At 41.9% G+C, this 15,903-nt stretch overlaps 2 protein-coding genes across 3 annotated transcripts; one reads left to right on the top strand and one right to left on the bottom strand.

Annotated features, from left to right (window-relative positions):
- Positions 1 to 78: 78 nt before the first annotated feature.
- Positions 79 to 5,346, bottom strand: LOC112897202 (far upstream element-binding protein 2). The gene is made up of 7 exons (XM_025965449.1): positions 5,024 to 5,346; positions 4,656 to 4,894; positions 4,300 to 4,485; positions 4,111 to 4,206; positions 3,966 to 4,037; positions 3,754 to 3,870; positions 79 to 1,430 (listed from the first exon to the last, which is right to left on the bottom strand). Exons 1-7 carry the CDS (start codon positions 5,250 to 5,252, stop codon positions 282 to 284), a joined length of 2,088 nt encoding a protein of 695 aa, XP_025821234.1. The 5' UTR covers positions 5,253 to 5,346; the 3' UTR covers positions 79 to 281.
- An 845-nt stretch (positions 5,347 to 6,191) lies between these two features.
- LOC112897170 (phospholipase SGR2) lies at positions 6,192 to 15,878 on the top strand. Of its 2 annotated transcripts, none has more exons than XM_025965395.1 (22): positions 6,192 to 6,656; positions 7,167 to 7,240; positions 7,548 to 7,700; positions 7,869 to 8,024; positions 8,492 to 8,563; positions 8,642 to 8,779; positions 8,999 to 9,049; positions 9,787 to 9,957; positions 10,505 to 10,654; positions 10,953 to 11,018; positions 11,110 to 11,634; positions 11,932 to 12,019; positions 12,105 to 12,211; positions 12,301 to 12,373; positions 13,422 to 13,524; positions 13,743 to 13,836; positions 13,945 to 14,007; positions 14,191 to 14,239; positions 14,320 to 14,420; positions 14,848 to 14,894; positions 14,998 to 15,243; positions 15,549 to 15,878. In XM_025965395.1, the coding sequence occupies exons 1-21, from the start codon at positions 6,368 to 6,370 to the stop codon at positions 15,239 to 15,241; spliced, it is 2,814 nt and encodes a 937-aa protein (XP_025821180.1). In that variant the 5' UTR covers positions 6,192 to 6,367; the 3' UTR covers positions 15,242 to 15,243; positions 15,549 to 15,878. The 2 variants fall into 2 exon arrangements, with proteins under 2 accessions (XP_025821180.1, XP_025821179.1); XM_025965394.1 differs by having other exon boundaries at positions 6,193 to 6,656; positions 7,140 to 7,240.
- Positions 15,879 to 15,903: the final 25 nt, after the last annotated feature.

Here is a 15,903-nt window from a genome sequence, read left to right as displayed (position 1 = left end):
ACAAAACCAAGCAAAACATATAGACAAGGGATCAAGAAATTACTCGACATGCTACGAAATAATAAAACAAAGGTTCTCTTAAAGCTGAATAGGATGTTTAGTGTCACCTTAACCAGACTACTAGGTTCTACAGCAATGCAAGTATTACAACTTGAAGGGTTACAATCTCATTCAGATAACAAAAGTCCGCTGCCCATTGCATCCCCAGAAACATCCAAAAGATCCAAATATTGGAACAGGTACCCAACAAGATCTTGCTGTCAGTGAAGTTTGAGAGAGGTTCATGCTGCCCACTGCCCACCGGCATATCCAGCAGCAGGCTGTGGTGACACCCCCTTTGCTGGAGCAGGCTGTGGATTTGCGGCAGGTGCAGCGTATCCGCTCTGAGCTGGTGCTGCTGCAGACTGATCATAACTTGGAGGGTTTGTAGTTGGTTGGGTGTATCCTGCCTGGCCATATGCTGCAGGCTGGCCAGCTGCTGGTGCAGAAGCATAACCAGGCTGACCAGCTGCCGGAGCTCCATATCCTGATTGTGGGTAGGCACTTCCATAGTTGGGATCTGCTGGAGCTCCCTGGTAGCCATAGTTCGAATTGGCTTGAGCTGCTTGATCACCATATGCTGGTTGGGTTTGTGGGTACTGTGCATAGCCACCTTGCTGGGTGCCTTGCTGAGGATAGCTTGGTGCTGCTGGTGCATTCTGGCCATATGGAGCTGGTGCTTGCCCACTCTGCTGTGGGTAGCCCTGTTGAGCATACCCATCAGGTGCAGTTGCTGCGCCATATGTTTGGCCATAAGCAGGAGGTTGCTGGGAGGGTGGCCCATAAGATGCAGGCGGTGGTGCCTGGTAGGAGCCATCTGCAGCCGGAGCACCTCTGGGAGCCCATTGTCCCGGTCCACTGTATGGAGGCCTAGCATAAGGATCTGCCTGTTGAGGATAGCCTTGCTGGGGGGCCATAGGTGGCTGCCCATAGTACTGGTTCGGAGGCGGAGCATTGTATCTAGGATCACCATACCCATGGCCATAGTTCTGTGGAGGCGCATGTTGCGGATACGGAGGTTGTCCATATCCAGGAGCCTGAGATTGCCCATAACTGTTGTAGTTCCCTGGTCCAGGAGGGTAGCTTGGTGGCTGGCTATCATATGGTTGAGATCCCGGCTTGTAGTAGTCAGAACCACCACCCTGATATGAAGGATGGGGCGGAGGGCCCTGCCTTTGGTCCCAGCCCATGCTGCCTCTTGGTGGTCCCTGCTGTGGGTAACCACCGTAGGGTGGGTTGTAGTTCTGAGGTGGAGGCATACCTCTTGGTGGGTACCCATAACCAGGCTGACTTTGAGAACGTGGCCCCCACTGCGAAGCTGCACCATGACCCTGAGGGCGGTAACCTTGCGGACCATATCCACCAGATTGGTTCACATGCTTTGAGAAATTCTGTAAAACAAAGCCTGTTAGAAACCAGAACGGAAAACTAGATAATAAATAGTAGCAAATACACCTATCAAAGAAAGCAAAAGGCAATTATAGGATGTTATTAAGGAGCAACCAGACAGAGTTCACATTGCAATTAAATAAGAATAACAATGAGAAAATACGCCTGCATATTTGGCCATGTACCATACTTAAGACAGTCCAACATTGATCATTAAATCATTCAAGAAAATTGTTCAAGAACAGAATTCCATCAATACGACTCAAACTTGTGGAGAACATAATGTATGTGACACCATTAATATAATACAAATATCATCAAGATCTTGGTAACCATCATTGAAAACAGCAACAAGAAATGTGGATAAAAAAGAAGGGTTGTTCAGTATTTAAAATATTTGTGCATCTCATAAACATACAAGCAGCTTCAATCCAAAACACATAAACATTGAGAGATTAAATACACTGCAGCACACAATTCTGATAGCAACTGTAAAAAATATGGGGTTTATAATAGTGCTAAGTAACCCGCATTTCATTATAGTTACTTCAACATTCTACATAAGAGCGCTATACCAAAGTACCAATGATGTGCAAACTTTTTGTTCAGCTATAGCATATGCAAGTCGTGTTTTGCAGACAACATACAGTCGCAAACAATTCAGTTTAGCAAACCTAGACATGCTGATGCAGTAGCCTTGTCATGGCAATGATACACCTGTTGCAGTCTTCAAATACCATACTGTTTCTGTTTCCTTGTGGCAATAGGCAGCCTCACCAGTTACCAACTACATAAACCATGCAAGGGTAAGGGATAATGGAAAATATCCCTCTGCGGTGCATGTATAGGATGAAGAACGATGACCCCCATGAGGAAAGCTAGCTGTATCTGCATTAGGATACCCAACCAACTCCAAATTTGCACCTTCAACAAAGACAATCCATGGAAACTGGAAGCGAATGAATCTGATTTGTCAGTTGTGACTGCTTATGTAGGAAACATCATCAGATCGTATCTAGTAATTAGCAAAATGCTAATTGGACAATCCGCCGGTATGGTAACACAGCACTTGAAAAGCTGAAGTCATGGATCTTTTGTTCCACCTTATTTCAATTAAGCATGCCCATGTTTATTATTAAGTCTAACAGATAAAAAACATTCATAATGTATTTACTACTAACAGTCAAGCTAGTGGGATAAAGAATTCTAGCAGTTTTATCCAAATCTCCCAAACATACCACTTGCTATGTATTGTCAACAGTCCATTCCATCTCTGAATTGTTTGATAATGCATTCTTTTGACTCTTTTATAATTCATATTCTTTATAGTCAAGAGTGGACAAGTATCGAAGCATGCATAGTGCTGTAAAACGGGAAGACAAAATAAGGCAACAAAAATCATAGAGCTTAGTGCTAAGGATAGGGATTTAGACGAGCGGAAGGAAGTGAAATATTTCATGGAGGTATTGAATTTGATGAAGCTTAGGAGAAATATTCCTAAAAAACATTGTGGATGAGGAGATAATAGAAATTATTGATTTCCTTGGTCCTCACAAAGTAATGGTGTCTCATCTATCTTTCATCAGAAGATGGAAAAGAGAACACAAACAGATCACTAATTAAGAGAAGAACTTACCTTTCAGCCCAACTAGGCCCTGCAATATATCAAGATTGGTACTTCATACAAGGGCCATTGTAGAAGAGAGGTTAGTTTATAACAACACTTGAATTAATAAAAAAACAAAGGTCCAACACTCCCCAACACAAGAAAATGGCAATCTACTTGCAATATTAACAACTAAATAGTGAAACCAAGCAGTGTTTTTCTTTATAACAAAAATATCAGTATACTTGAGACATCTATACAAGCTAAAAAGCTTATCGATGAGGACTGTTTAATTAGAACAATGACAGAAAATCTTAAGTTTGGCTCCAAAATATCAGAAATATTATACGAACCATACAATGATACAACAGGCATATCATGGGCATGGCATCCAAAGCTCAGAGCAGTTATATCAATCAACCAATCAATATAATAGCACAGTATCCAGCGTTCTCAACAGTAATGCCATGAATTTGCCAAGGTAACAGAAGTACCAGGAAGAGAAAATTGAATTCTGTGTCTAGCATAACATGAGTAACCATATCATGAGTAAATCAATCATGAAGCAAAATCACATCAGCAGCTAGCATCAGAGTTAAATCATAGAGCGAATGAACAAGCAAAAGCATAACGGAATTCAAGCTTCTAGGCTTCTAGCAACACTTAACAATGAAAGCACGAATAGACTACAAACAAAAGACAAAGTAAGATCACATCACCTGATTCATAGCCTGCTTGATCAAATCCTTTGCGACTTCAATCTGTTTCTTATTCCCAGTTACACGTACAGTTCTTTCAGTCAATGTAACACCCTCTGGAGGATGTTGGGGTATCAACTACAAAAAAAATTCAAAGTTTTCATCAGCTTAGACCACTCAATATATGGGCGGTAGAAGTATTGGCATGCCAACATAACAAGTAACATATCCACCTGAATACGAGCCCCAGATCTTGTTTGCAGGCCTTTAATTGTCTCGCCACCTTTTCCAATAATCAGGCCAACCTATAGCATACAGGTAATGGTTGAGCATATAAAATGGCACACTATAACTACATCGTCAACGCTAAGAAAGGACCTTGTTATCAGGAACTGTCATCTCAAACTGCTCGGATCCTGACTGTCCACTTCCAAAGCCTCTAGCTATTAAAGCAGGCGAACCTCCAGCCTCAGCCTGGAATAGAGCGATGGAATTGTTAGGATTTGGCAGGTGGATGCACAGGTCAAAAACAACTAGAATTAACGAATGGACACACATATTTAGTACCTCAGCTATAACACTCTTAATAAGCTGCTCAGCTTTATCAACACTTGCAAGGTTTCCAACTAGTTCGACCGACCGGGTCAGAGCATTCGAATCAGCATCGACGTCCTTGGTGATTTGGATCTTTGCACCCGAGCTCGTTTGCAAGTTCCTGATTGTTTCGCCAGCTTTACCAATCAGTACACCAACCTGCATTAATTCCCATAATCAGCATGCACCGAACAACAAGTCAAAATTCGTAGTGCCTATAAATGCTCTTATCTGCTGTTTCATCCATTCCTCCTAGGCCTCGCTAGTATTATGTATGATCAGTTAAAGCAGAATCTCAACAGTAAAATCAGTTCAACAGATGAATATACCTTGCTATTGGGCACTTCGATTTTACGAGATGTCTCATGCGAGGCAGTTGCTGCTTCACCTTCTTGCTGTGGAGCTCCAGCTGCTGCTTCTGGTGTGGGCTCGAGTGGCAGAACCTCAGAAGCCGCGACCGCGCAATTATCACCATCTGCCACCCCCTCGGTAGGGGCAACGTTGCCGTCGCCTGCAGCTGCGGGCTCCTCGACATTCACGGAGGACCCATCGTTCTGCTGCTCAGTCCCTGATCCCAAACGAGAAAACGAGCGAATCGACCGGATTAGCTGAAAGCTTCAACGAGAAGTAGCAGTGCCCACGCCATGGATTAAACAGATTCGGAGAGAGATTGACGAGGGGGCCGTGAGATATCCACCTGCGGAGGCGTCGGTCTCGCCGTCCACGCGGGGTCGCTTGGCGTCCTCTCCGTCGCCGTTCGCCTCCGCATCGGCGCCGACCTCCTCAAGCTTCCTCTTGTGATCGACTTCGCCCGCCGCGGCCACCTCCTGCGCCGCGGCGGCGGCGGATTCGGCTGCCGCCGGATGCTCCTCGGGGGCTACTACCTCTGGCGGCGGGGTCAGCGGCGCAGCGTCGGGGTCCGCCATGAGGAAGCGAAGGGATTAGGGTTTGAGGGTTTTCGCCGCCCCCGATTTTTTTTTCTTTTTAGACGGGTCGGTGTGGTGGCGCTTCTGGGGGCGAGATGGGGGTCCGTGGCTGTTATCGGCCGCTTATATAAAGGGAAGAAAGGGCGTTTCTTGTTGCAGCTAGTACGTGTCATATGTAGAAAGGCGTATTCTCCTGTCTGCAAGTGAAAGTGTATCTTTACGGTACAACATATTGGGATACTTAGTCTGTGCATATACATTCATGCATGCAAGGTTTCAAGCCTCAGCTAAGGGATAAAACCATCCTAGCATACACCACTTCGAGTTTGATGTCCCATCTTATTTACTTTTCCTACGCTCAGAGTTAATGTATTTGTATTTTTCTTCTTGTGATTTTTTTGTGTGCGGTGTTTCTCTTTGGTGTTTCAAATTCATTGAGAAACCAAGGATGTCAAAGTTCATACCGTGACTCAGGGAAAAGACCGTCATAAGGCGCAATACGAGCGCGCTAGGAGCATTCGTGTAATGTAGATCTATAACAAGTTACTAAATAACTGCAGTTTTACTATTATCACTTTTATGATAGCCAACCAATATACACTTCAGTGCGTAAACGAAATCGTGCTAGCTTGTTGTACAATATCAACATCTCTATAAGTTATAATACAGTTGATATTTGTCCGTCCAATAAGCATTCACTTGACTAAAACACGGAGCTATTAGAAATATGGTATACTTAGATCATTTGTAAAGCACTTATTTTTTAAAAAATCCTTAAAACCGAAAGTTCTTGTCGATTGTTTGTCGATTGTTTGGAAGCACCTTTTAAATTCGACAAACATTTTACAAACCGCAGAGGAGGGATTCGGCACACTGCTCCAGCCAGCCGGTCCTGATTTGTGATTTCACCCAGGCCGGACGTTGCGGTTGGGCCGGGCTCTTCTGATTCGCCTCGCGGGCGGCACATTCCGTCCCGTGCCTTCCTTTCCCAACCCTTCTTTGGGGCCCACCTCGCGGCCGTCCCCACCGCCCTCCTCTCCTCTCTTCCCCGTCTCCGACTCGCTCCTCCTCCTTTTCCCTCGTCGCCGGCGATCCCGAACCAGGGGGCGGCGCGCATGGCGGGGCCGGACGAGAGCTGGGCGCAGGGCGGCGGCCCGGGGGGCGACGCGTCGTCTTCGGGCGCGTCGACGTCCGGGACTTCCGCGAGCCACGCGGGGCCCCCCGCCGGGGAGGCGGAGGGCGCGTCGCCGGACTCCCTGCGGAACACGGAGTCCAACATCCGGCGGCTGGAGGACGCGATCAAGCACTGCGCGGCGCGCCACAAGTACCTCGCGCGCACCAAGAGCCCCTCCGACGGCCAGGAGGTCCGCTGGTACTTCTGCAAGCTCCCCCTCCCCGACAAAGGTGCGCCGCCCCGTCTCCTGCCCTCCCTTCCGGCTTCCGCCGCATCCACCCGCGTGTGTTTGACTTGGGCGTTTAGGTTTCCTGTGGTGCTCCAACAGTTGATCAGTGGCCCCCGCCTTAATCATCTGCTTCGGAGCAACTCATCCATGGCTCATGCTAACTCTACGACTAGCGTTAGTTTTAGATGTCGGTATGTCACGCAAACTAGTTACTAATTTGGGCTTATGACTGACATGGGAACTGGAAACTTAAAAGGTGGCAATTGGCAAATCGGGGTCATTCATGTTCCAGCGACCTGTATCTACTTTAGGGTCATCATAATTGAACAGTAGCAGAACAAATCTGCACGGTTGAGCACACATGCTATTGTTGTACTAGTTCATTGGTCTCGTGAACTATCACGTTTTCAATAATTCAATGCTTGAGGTAAAAGTATCCATGTTTCAACACTTAATGATTTCATGTGATTTATCATTGATACAGTGCTCTCTTCTTCGGTACCAAGGACAGAGATTGTCGGGAAAGGAGACTACTTCCGGTTCAGTGAGAGGGACTCTCTGGCGCTGGAGGCGTCTTTCTTGGAGGTTAGTGTCTTAACATAGATGCAGATGCCTGAATTCTTACTCACAAACCACTCCAGCATTAGTATTATTGCTACAATTATTGAAATACATCCATCTGAGAATTAATTAACATCTTCAAACAATTGATCCATATTTCTTAGTTTTACATTTGCTATTTTATCTATAGTAGTCTGTGCTTGCACATTTGAGTTTAAACTTGTTTTGCTCTTCTTTTTCGTCTTATGTACAATATAAGGGGAACTATATTTTCCATTCGTAATCACTTTCTTGAAGAGTTGAAGCTCATTTTATTGGCTACTGTTTGTAGAGGGAGGAGGAGCTTCTTGCGTACTGGTGGAGGGAGTATGCCGAATGCAGTGAAGGACCAAGAGGATCCTTGGTTGAAAGTGATGATTCTGAATATCTTTATAAGATGGAGGAAGAGCGTGTTGGGGTTCCTGTGAAAGGTGGACTATATGAGGTTTGTGCTCTCTTTTCTGGTATGTTCAATCATTACCAATATGAATCACATATAGATCATTAGAAGTAAAACTTTGGCTCCTATTTGTATTCTACCCATTGTTACTGACTACTCCCAGTATGCTATCTAGTGAATGAGTTATTGTCATAACAGCCTGCTCTCCTGCAGGTTGATTTGTTGAGGCGCCATTGCTTCCCTGTGTACTGGAATGGGGAAAACAGGCGTGTCTTGAGAGGCCACTGGTTTGCTCGCAAAGGTGGTCTTGATTGGCTTCCCTTGCGCGAGGATGTTGCTGAACAACTGGAGTTAGCATATAATTGCCAGGTATTTTGTGGGGTGTTGTTTAGTAGCATTTTGCCAAGGCTATCCGTAAATATTTTCTGGACTGCCAATTTACCATAACTGCTAAGGATTTTTGAATAGTCATTTGTGTTAGGAATGATAACTAAGCTTGGTTGACCAGATCCAAATACTCTAAATCAATTCAATGGGTTGTGAGCTGAAATTTTAAATAAGGAATCTTTGGATATTATATTTGCGCTATAAAGGATAACTAAACTCACTTATCAGATAGTGAAATTAATTCAGTGAGCTGGGAACTTAGCTCTGAACCGTGGGCTTCGTGATTGTGATGGCAAATGATATAACTACATAAGCTGTGATGTGATCTACACTGTGCATAAGCCTTTCACTCTAGTCATCTTGCTCTGTTAGTTTTGGCCATACTTGTACTCCCTTCTCTAATTTTTAGCTCAGAAAATAGCTGAACACCCTGTTGTTGTCAAAACTAGGTCTGGCATCGTCGCAAATTTCAACCTTCAGGCCTATTTGCAGCACGGGTTGATCTACAAGGAAGTACACCGGTATGTAATGCTGATAATGCTTCGCCAGAAAATAAAGATTGATAATTTGGGGCCAAGGCTAAGATATAATTTGTGCAGGATTTGCATGCTCTTTTTACTGGAGAGGATGATACTTGGGAAGCTTGGCTTGTCTTTGATACAGGTCCTAAGCTTGGTAGCAACACAATCAAATTAAGGCGTGGTTTTCCTCTTCCTGATCCTGCAAAGCCTTCACAGGTAACCTACCATGTTACTGTTTAGATCACAGAAAAACAAATGGACTGTCGCGGAACAGCAGCTTTGTTCTCTATTTTTTGCCTTAAAATTTTGAAGTGCGCTCCTACTTTTGGTTTGTCGACTTAGATCGTATCAGGCCTGTAAGTATGAATCTGGAATGTGGACAATTGCCTGATCAATTCTTGTTTAGTGTATAACTTCCATCTGATTTTTTTCCAGGATGAGTTGCGTCAGCAAAAGGAAGAGGAAATGGATGATTACTGCTCTCAGGTATTTACTGTTTCAGATGTGCAGTGACCTTTTCTTTCTCCATATCGGTAGTCTGAATTCAGAAGTGAGACTGAAGTGCACTGTGAATATATGTTTTCCACAGGCAAATGATTTAGATATACATTATTGTTACAGGAAAAGGTACTTTAGAATATTTCTTCCCTGCTATTTTCTCTAGTTAACCTAATTCCCTTATTGGTAGGCCGTTAGCAACATTTTTGTTAAATGTACGACTAGGTGGCATGATGTGACTTTTTGTACTAAAAAAACATGAGGTCAGTATGTTCCAACATGGCAATGCGTTAGGCATTAATTAGGTGTCTGCCTAGGATAAAATTTGTGAACAATTAAAAGAGGAGAGAGGAGAAGCTAGTGCCTCCATGAAGGAACAAGCTTGGCTCAGATCTAAGACGCAAGAAACCACAAATCAAGCATTGGGGGAAGGTAGTGTCCTCATAAGTCGTTAACTCATCTCTTAGACATCACCTTGCACATTTTGAATTCTGACTGGCCTGATGGCAAATGACTGTATGACTGTATTGCAAAACTATATAGTTCAATGGAGCACCTTTTGTGTCGTCTGAATGCTTAGCACTATCATCTTCACCAAAAGGTTGCTACATTATTGAATAATCAGAAGTTCATTGTGTTGAAAATCTTCCCCTAAATTTTATAAGGTTTTGTGTGCAGCAAAAAACTTTGAAGTGGTAATACATTCTGCAATTGCTTCTTCATAGGTTCCAGTTGGTCATCTTGTATTCATGGTTCATGGCATTGGGCAGAGGCTGGAGAAAGCTAATCTTGTTGATGATGTTGTTGATTTCCGTCGAGTAACTGCTAATCTAGCTGAAAGATACTTAACTTCTTATCAAAGAAGCACCCAGAGGGTTCTATTTATTCCCTGTCAGGTAACAATTCAAAGTTTCCCATAAGTGATACATCCTGCTGAGATACCTTTTTTTTCCCTCGAATAAGAGGAGGGCTGTGCATTATTTCTTTTAAGAGCAAGAATAAACAGGTGCAGAAAACACCACATGGACAAATCCCTCCCTCCCTCCCTCCCTCCCTCCCTCACAACACAACAGAAGCAATGCAATTAGCTTACCACTAAAGAATTCCGGATTCAGACATCCTGAATTAACATTGTAGCCAATGGTTAATTATTATGAACTACTTTGTTATATATTCTGACAAAAAATGCCTAGCACTTCAGAATATTACCTTTGAACATTGTCTATGTTTTAATATGAACTAACAAAGTACTGGCTGTTATCTAACACACACAGGCATTTTGAGCTATATATACATACACACTTAATAACAGTTGCTTAGTGTTTGCTTATATATATTGATAAGAAAACAGGTCACAGAATTGTTTTTATGCAACCATGATATGTCGGGTTAAATCTCCATTGTTGCGACTTCCATTTCTAATACTGGTGCTTATTTTTGCAGTGGAGGAAGGGTTTGAAGCTCAGTGGTGAACATACTGTTGAGAAACTCACTTTGGATGGAGTTAAAGGGCTTCGAGTTGCGTTAGGTGCCACGGTTCATGATGTTCTATATTACATGAGTCCTATCTACTGTCAACATATTATTGACTCGGTAAGTTGCTATATCACTGCAATAACCTCTGTTTTCTATGTTTTGGTCTGTTTGTTTGTTTTTGTGAAACCTTGATTTTCTTTGGTGGCTTTGAACCAAATCTGATTAGTCCAAGCAACTGTTGATGGCACTGATACTATGTCTTTTGACGTTCCAACTTACTGCTCCAGATATGCTCCTTTGGTGTATATTAGAAAACTTGAATATTCCTGTGATATTTTTTTATATTGTATTAGCTGAATGATTGAAAGCATTGTTGAACTCCTTACAATAAATTAGTAACTTGAACATATTACAGGTCTCGAACCAGTTGAACAAGCTGTACATGAAATTTCTGAAGAGAAATCCTGGTTACGGTGGAAAGGTTTGCAGTCCATGACTTGTTGACAATTTTCTTGATGATTGCAATTGTGTCGATAAAGCGAGAAATATTTTGACTTGCCCTTTTTTTGCAGGTTTCATTGTATGGCCACTCGTTAGGAAGTGTTTTGTCTTATGATATACTTTGCCATCAAGAAACCCTTTGGGCCCCATTTCCAACAGAGTATCTGAACATGGAATGGACATCTGATAGAAGTCAAGGAGCAAAATCAGCCAATGAAGTTGCTGTACATGATGCAGCCACAAAGGATCATGATACTGCTGCTCTAAGGCATTCTTGTGCTGATACTGTAAATGGTGTCGTTGATGAAGATAGCACCAGAACTGATGCTTCACATATGGATGGTGCACCCCCGTCATGTGTGCGCGAGAATTCACCAAACAACGATGACACAGTTGTGTCACCTGGTGCAGTTGACGCTGAACAAAATGAAGAAGAAAATACAGTTGAGAATCATCAGACAATACATAGTGAGGAAGGGACTACGTCAGCTGTAAGCACAAAAGATGCTGAAGGATCTGGCATTTCAAGGTCTGCTGAGGAAGTCCATGAAGAGGTCCTTGACAAAGATAAATTGATTTTTTCACTAGAAGAAGAGGTGTGACTAAACAGAATTCAGCTAATTTATAATGTGGTTATCATCTTTGAATCTTCAACTTCATAAAAAGGTTCACCAATTGTTTATTGCCTTGAAAGGAAGGACACATAAATATATTTAATTAATATTGAAATACATATATTATAGTAATATTGAAGATTTACATTTACATTTACTTGCTCAGATACTCAACACCTCACTTCGAAGCCCAAAATTAACAGTCTTAGCTTGAATCCAAGCAATAGTGCTAGTTAAACCGACATAACAAATTGATGCCTATACTTCTCCGTTATTCAGGTGAAACGTCTTAAAGCTAGGCTAGAGCAACTTGAACAACAGAATCATCTAGTGGCTGAAAGCATCAGTGGTGTTGAGTATCATGAAGGTAAGTAGTTGCTTTTGGTCCAAGGCATCTCTTAGGAGGTTTGTAATGTGTTTGTTATTCAGATCTTAATATGTATTTGTGATAGGTAAAAGTGCCAATCTTGCTATGAACTCTGGCAAACTTTTCACAGTGCAAGGAAGTACGAATCAGTCCTACTCACCACAAATCAGATACACAAAACTAAACTTTAAGGTAATATAGCCTGGGTTATTTTCAGCATTTTATCATTGTTTCATTCACTTGAATTTGATGTCATTGTTACATTATTTTTGGATATTCAGGTTGACACATTCTTTGCTGTTGGATCTCCCTTGGGTGTCTTCCTTTCCCTGCGTAATGTCCGTATTGGTATTGGTATGGAACCTTTGACCTTTTTTTGAAAGGAGAAAATCTCTGCTTATATTTGAAAGCAAATATGGAACCTTTGACTGATAATAGTGCTGTTTATAAGTGATTATTGTTGGAACAGCAATCAACCCTTTGTGTATTTTTCGCTTGCTTTCCATCAGTGTTGATGTTTTTTTTTCCGGTCCTTTCTTGGTTATGATAAATTTACATTGTGTTCTTGTTAGGTTTAGACTATATTTTAAATTATATTGAGCTCTTTTAGCGTTTCATCACCTTTTGAACTACCTGCTTGATAATGATTTATCCACGAGTAACTAGAAGAAAATTATGTATGCTTCGTTGCATGATAGCCCTAACAAAGACCTGTGAAATTGCCGAAAACTTTTTGCAAGAATAATAAACTTTACTTGGCCATTCATTAAATGTTCTCAATGGCCATCGAACTTTTCTAAAGTTGTTTCTGTAATTTGTATCTGTAAAAATCTTAAGACTTTTGGAAAGGATAAATTGGGCTGCTGTTTCTATGTATTATCAAGGATGATGTCCATATAGTGGCACATTTTTTTTCCCCAAACACGCAGGAGAACTGCGTGTCGTTGTATTGATAGAAAAAACAGCCCAATTACAGGCGACTTTTGAAGAGGATAAAATGGGCTGCCGTTCCTATGTACTATCAAGGATGATGTCCATATAGTGGCACATGAATTTTTTCTCGAACACGCAGGAGAACTGTGTTATTGTATTAATAGATAGAAAAAAAGGGTCTGATGACATGCCAATTCCATGGCTTGGGTTAGTTTTTCTATTACATTCACGCCTGTGGTTTTTTGGACTACCGCTCATACTCCTCACGCAACAGATCCTCTAGTGCTTTTGTCCCCGCCATCCTCATAGTGCCACATGTTTCAAGTTACTTTTAGCATTTCTTTTAATACACAGCTGCTGACAATTCTCCCTGGCAGCTGTAGTGCTTCCATTGTTGCCAGTTGCTCTATGATTTTCTGTCTCGTATCATTCCATGACTTGTATCTGAATTTTATACCTTGCTCTAAAGGCAAGGGGCAAGATTATTGGCAGGATGAGAACATAATCGAAGAGATGCCATGCTGCCGGCAGATGTTCAACATTTTTCATCCTTTTGATCCTGTAGCATACAGGTCTGTAGCTTTCTGAAACATAGTGTTGTTTTTATGTCACGTTTGGAGAGTTCATATACAATACTGCAATGGAACTAAATAATGGCAACCTGATATGAAAAGATGTGGATAGCCTTTGTCACACTTAGATACAGTTCTTTATTGCACTGGAAGACAGTGTACTTATCTGTTGCGTAGTGAGGAATATGTCATATGAATCTAGGTGGGCTTTTATACAGAGTTGAACCACTTGTATGTGAAGATTATCTAAAGAAGCGCCCTGTCATTGTACCCTACCATAGAGGTGGAAAGAGGATACATGTTGGAGTGCAGGTGGGTTATTCATCATTTTAACTGTCTGTTCCTAGCAGAGAATGTGTTTTTTTTACTTGACAGGATTTTGTATCTTGATTACCTTATTTGGGTTGATATACCTTGTAGGAGTTCACAGAAGATATTGCTGCACGCTCTCAAGCCATTGCCCGTCAATTGAAGTCATTAAAGGTAAGGTCTGCTCTGCAAGGGTTATGTGAATTTGGTGCATGCTTTTAACAAACAGTGATGTGAATCTTGGTGGGTTTTGATCTATTAAGTAGTACGTGTTATGAATGATCTAGCAGTGAAGCTCTTAGTATAGCCTTTAGTGAATATGCACTTTCAACTCTTCGATTTTTTTTCCTTCTATAGGTCAAAGCAGTAGCTGCTATGCTAGCATTGAGCAGAAATGACACAGAAGGTATTCATGTTTCTTTATCTTTCTACATTTAAAATTCCAAATAAAACAGTTCTGACAAAATATAATTGTTATTCATATAGAGGATGGTGAGACTGCTAATGAGAAAGAGAGATCATATGGTTCCATGATGATGGAAAGGTTGACAGGTGCACCAGATGGTCGAATTGACCATGTACTTCAGGTGATAAAATTTCTACTCTATATTGGTGTATTACAGCACACTGGGCAACTGGCACACAGTCACACACCATCTTACAATCCCGACTTCACAGCCCTTCTGTGAAGACTCGGGTTCCACCACCAGCATTTCTAATTATTCAGTTTAAAAAATAATGACTAATTATTAAACTGTGGTTTGATAACCCTGGTTGAGGTTTGATCATACAAAGGGGTGTGCAACTCTGAAATTCTGTTTGCATCATGTCAGAGCACTGCTCGGTATTTACACATTATTTGTAACTGGCTGGCACCTTCACATGTGCAGACTGCAGTGAACTCCTTTGGCCACATCATCCACTTTCTCCTCACTTCCATTTTTGGCTTTGCTGTTCTTGTATGTTTTAGATTCAATGATTTTTTTTATCTCGATCTTGATCATGTTCTTGCAGGAGAAAACATTTCAACATTCATATCTATCTGCTCTGGGAGCTCATACGTGAGTAAAAAAAAAAAACTTTCCTGTTGATTGATTATATTGTTACCTGTTTAAATCTAGTTTCAGATTTTCACTGACCTTGGAGTTGTTACCTTACCTGTAGCAACTATTGGCGAGATCATGATACGGCTCTCTTCATTCTAAGACATTTGTATCGTGACATACCTGAGGAACCTCCAACAGATGTCATTGGAAGGATGCCTATTAAACTATTTTATGAGAGAGATCCATTTGTTGAAGAAACGCCCCTGACATTTGCCGATGAAGCATTAGTTAAGGAGTTCTCCAGAAAGGTGAGAACGTACACAAGAAAAAAGGAGAATGATGCCAACTGCGAAGCCTCTTGATGGTATGTCGGATGATTATTGCTCTCATTTCCTTTCAAGATTGTTACGTACACAGTTTGGTTAGTTGGGATTAACATCCTGCCTAGTTTTTTCTTAATGCTGCTAAGGTACTTGTTTACCTGAACTCTAAAATCCAACCTGATCATCAAATAAATAGCTGAGTTAGAAAATGGTAAATTGGAGGGAACTAGCAACTTGTCATTCCCTGCATTTTTAGTTGACACAATGGAACAATGTGTGTGATATGGGTGGAATCTTTTGCTTCCTTTGAATGAACACCAAGCCCAACACTTTCTTCCTCCCCCAGGTGCCATTATCTGTTGCAATCATGTTACAACCTCACGGTCCTCGCCAAGCATAAGATGTAGGCATGTGATGGAAGGACAATTCCACAAACGGCTCAGAAAACTAAAGTCCACGAAATGGTGAACGTGTCACCAGAATTAGGCACTCCAGAGAACGTTGTACAGAACATGAACGGTTGCTGCCAAGCGCAACTTGCTCTCTCCTATCCTGAATGCAATGTTGTACATAGAATCTGGCTATAGATTTTCGTTACTTGGATGTAATGTTGCAGCTGTACATATTAAGGAATATTTCAGGCTTTCAGCTCGGCCATATATTTGTATTACTATAATCTTGCCCCAATTTCAGAACCTAAT

This window comes from Panicum hallii, chromosome 6, assembly GCF_002211085.1.
Source record: "Panicum hallii strain FIL2 chromosome 6, PHallii_v3.1, whole genome shotgun sequence".
NCBI classification, from domain to species: Eukaryota; Viridiplantae; Streptophyta; class Magnoliopsida; order Poales; family Poaceae; genus Panicum; species Panicum hallii.
This window is presented reverse-complemented; position numbering and strand designations above follow the sequence as displayed.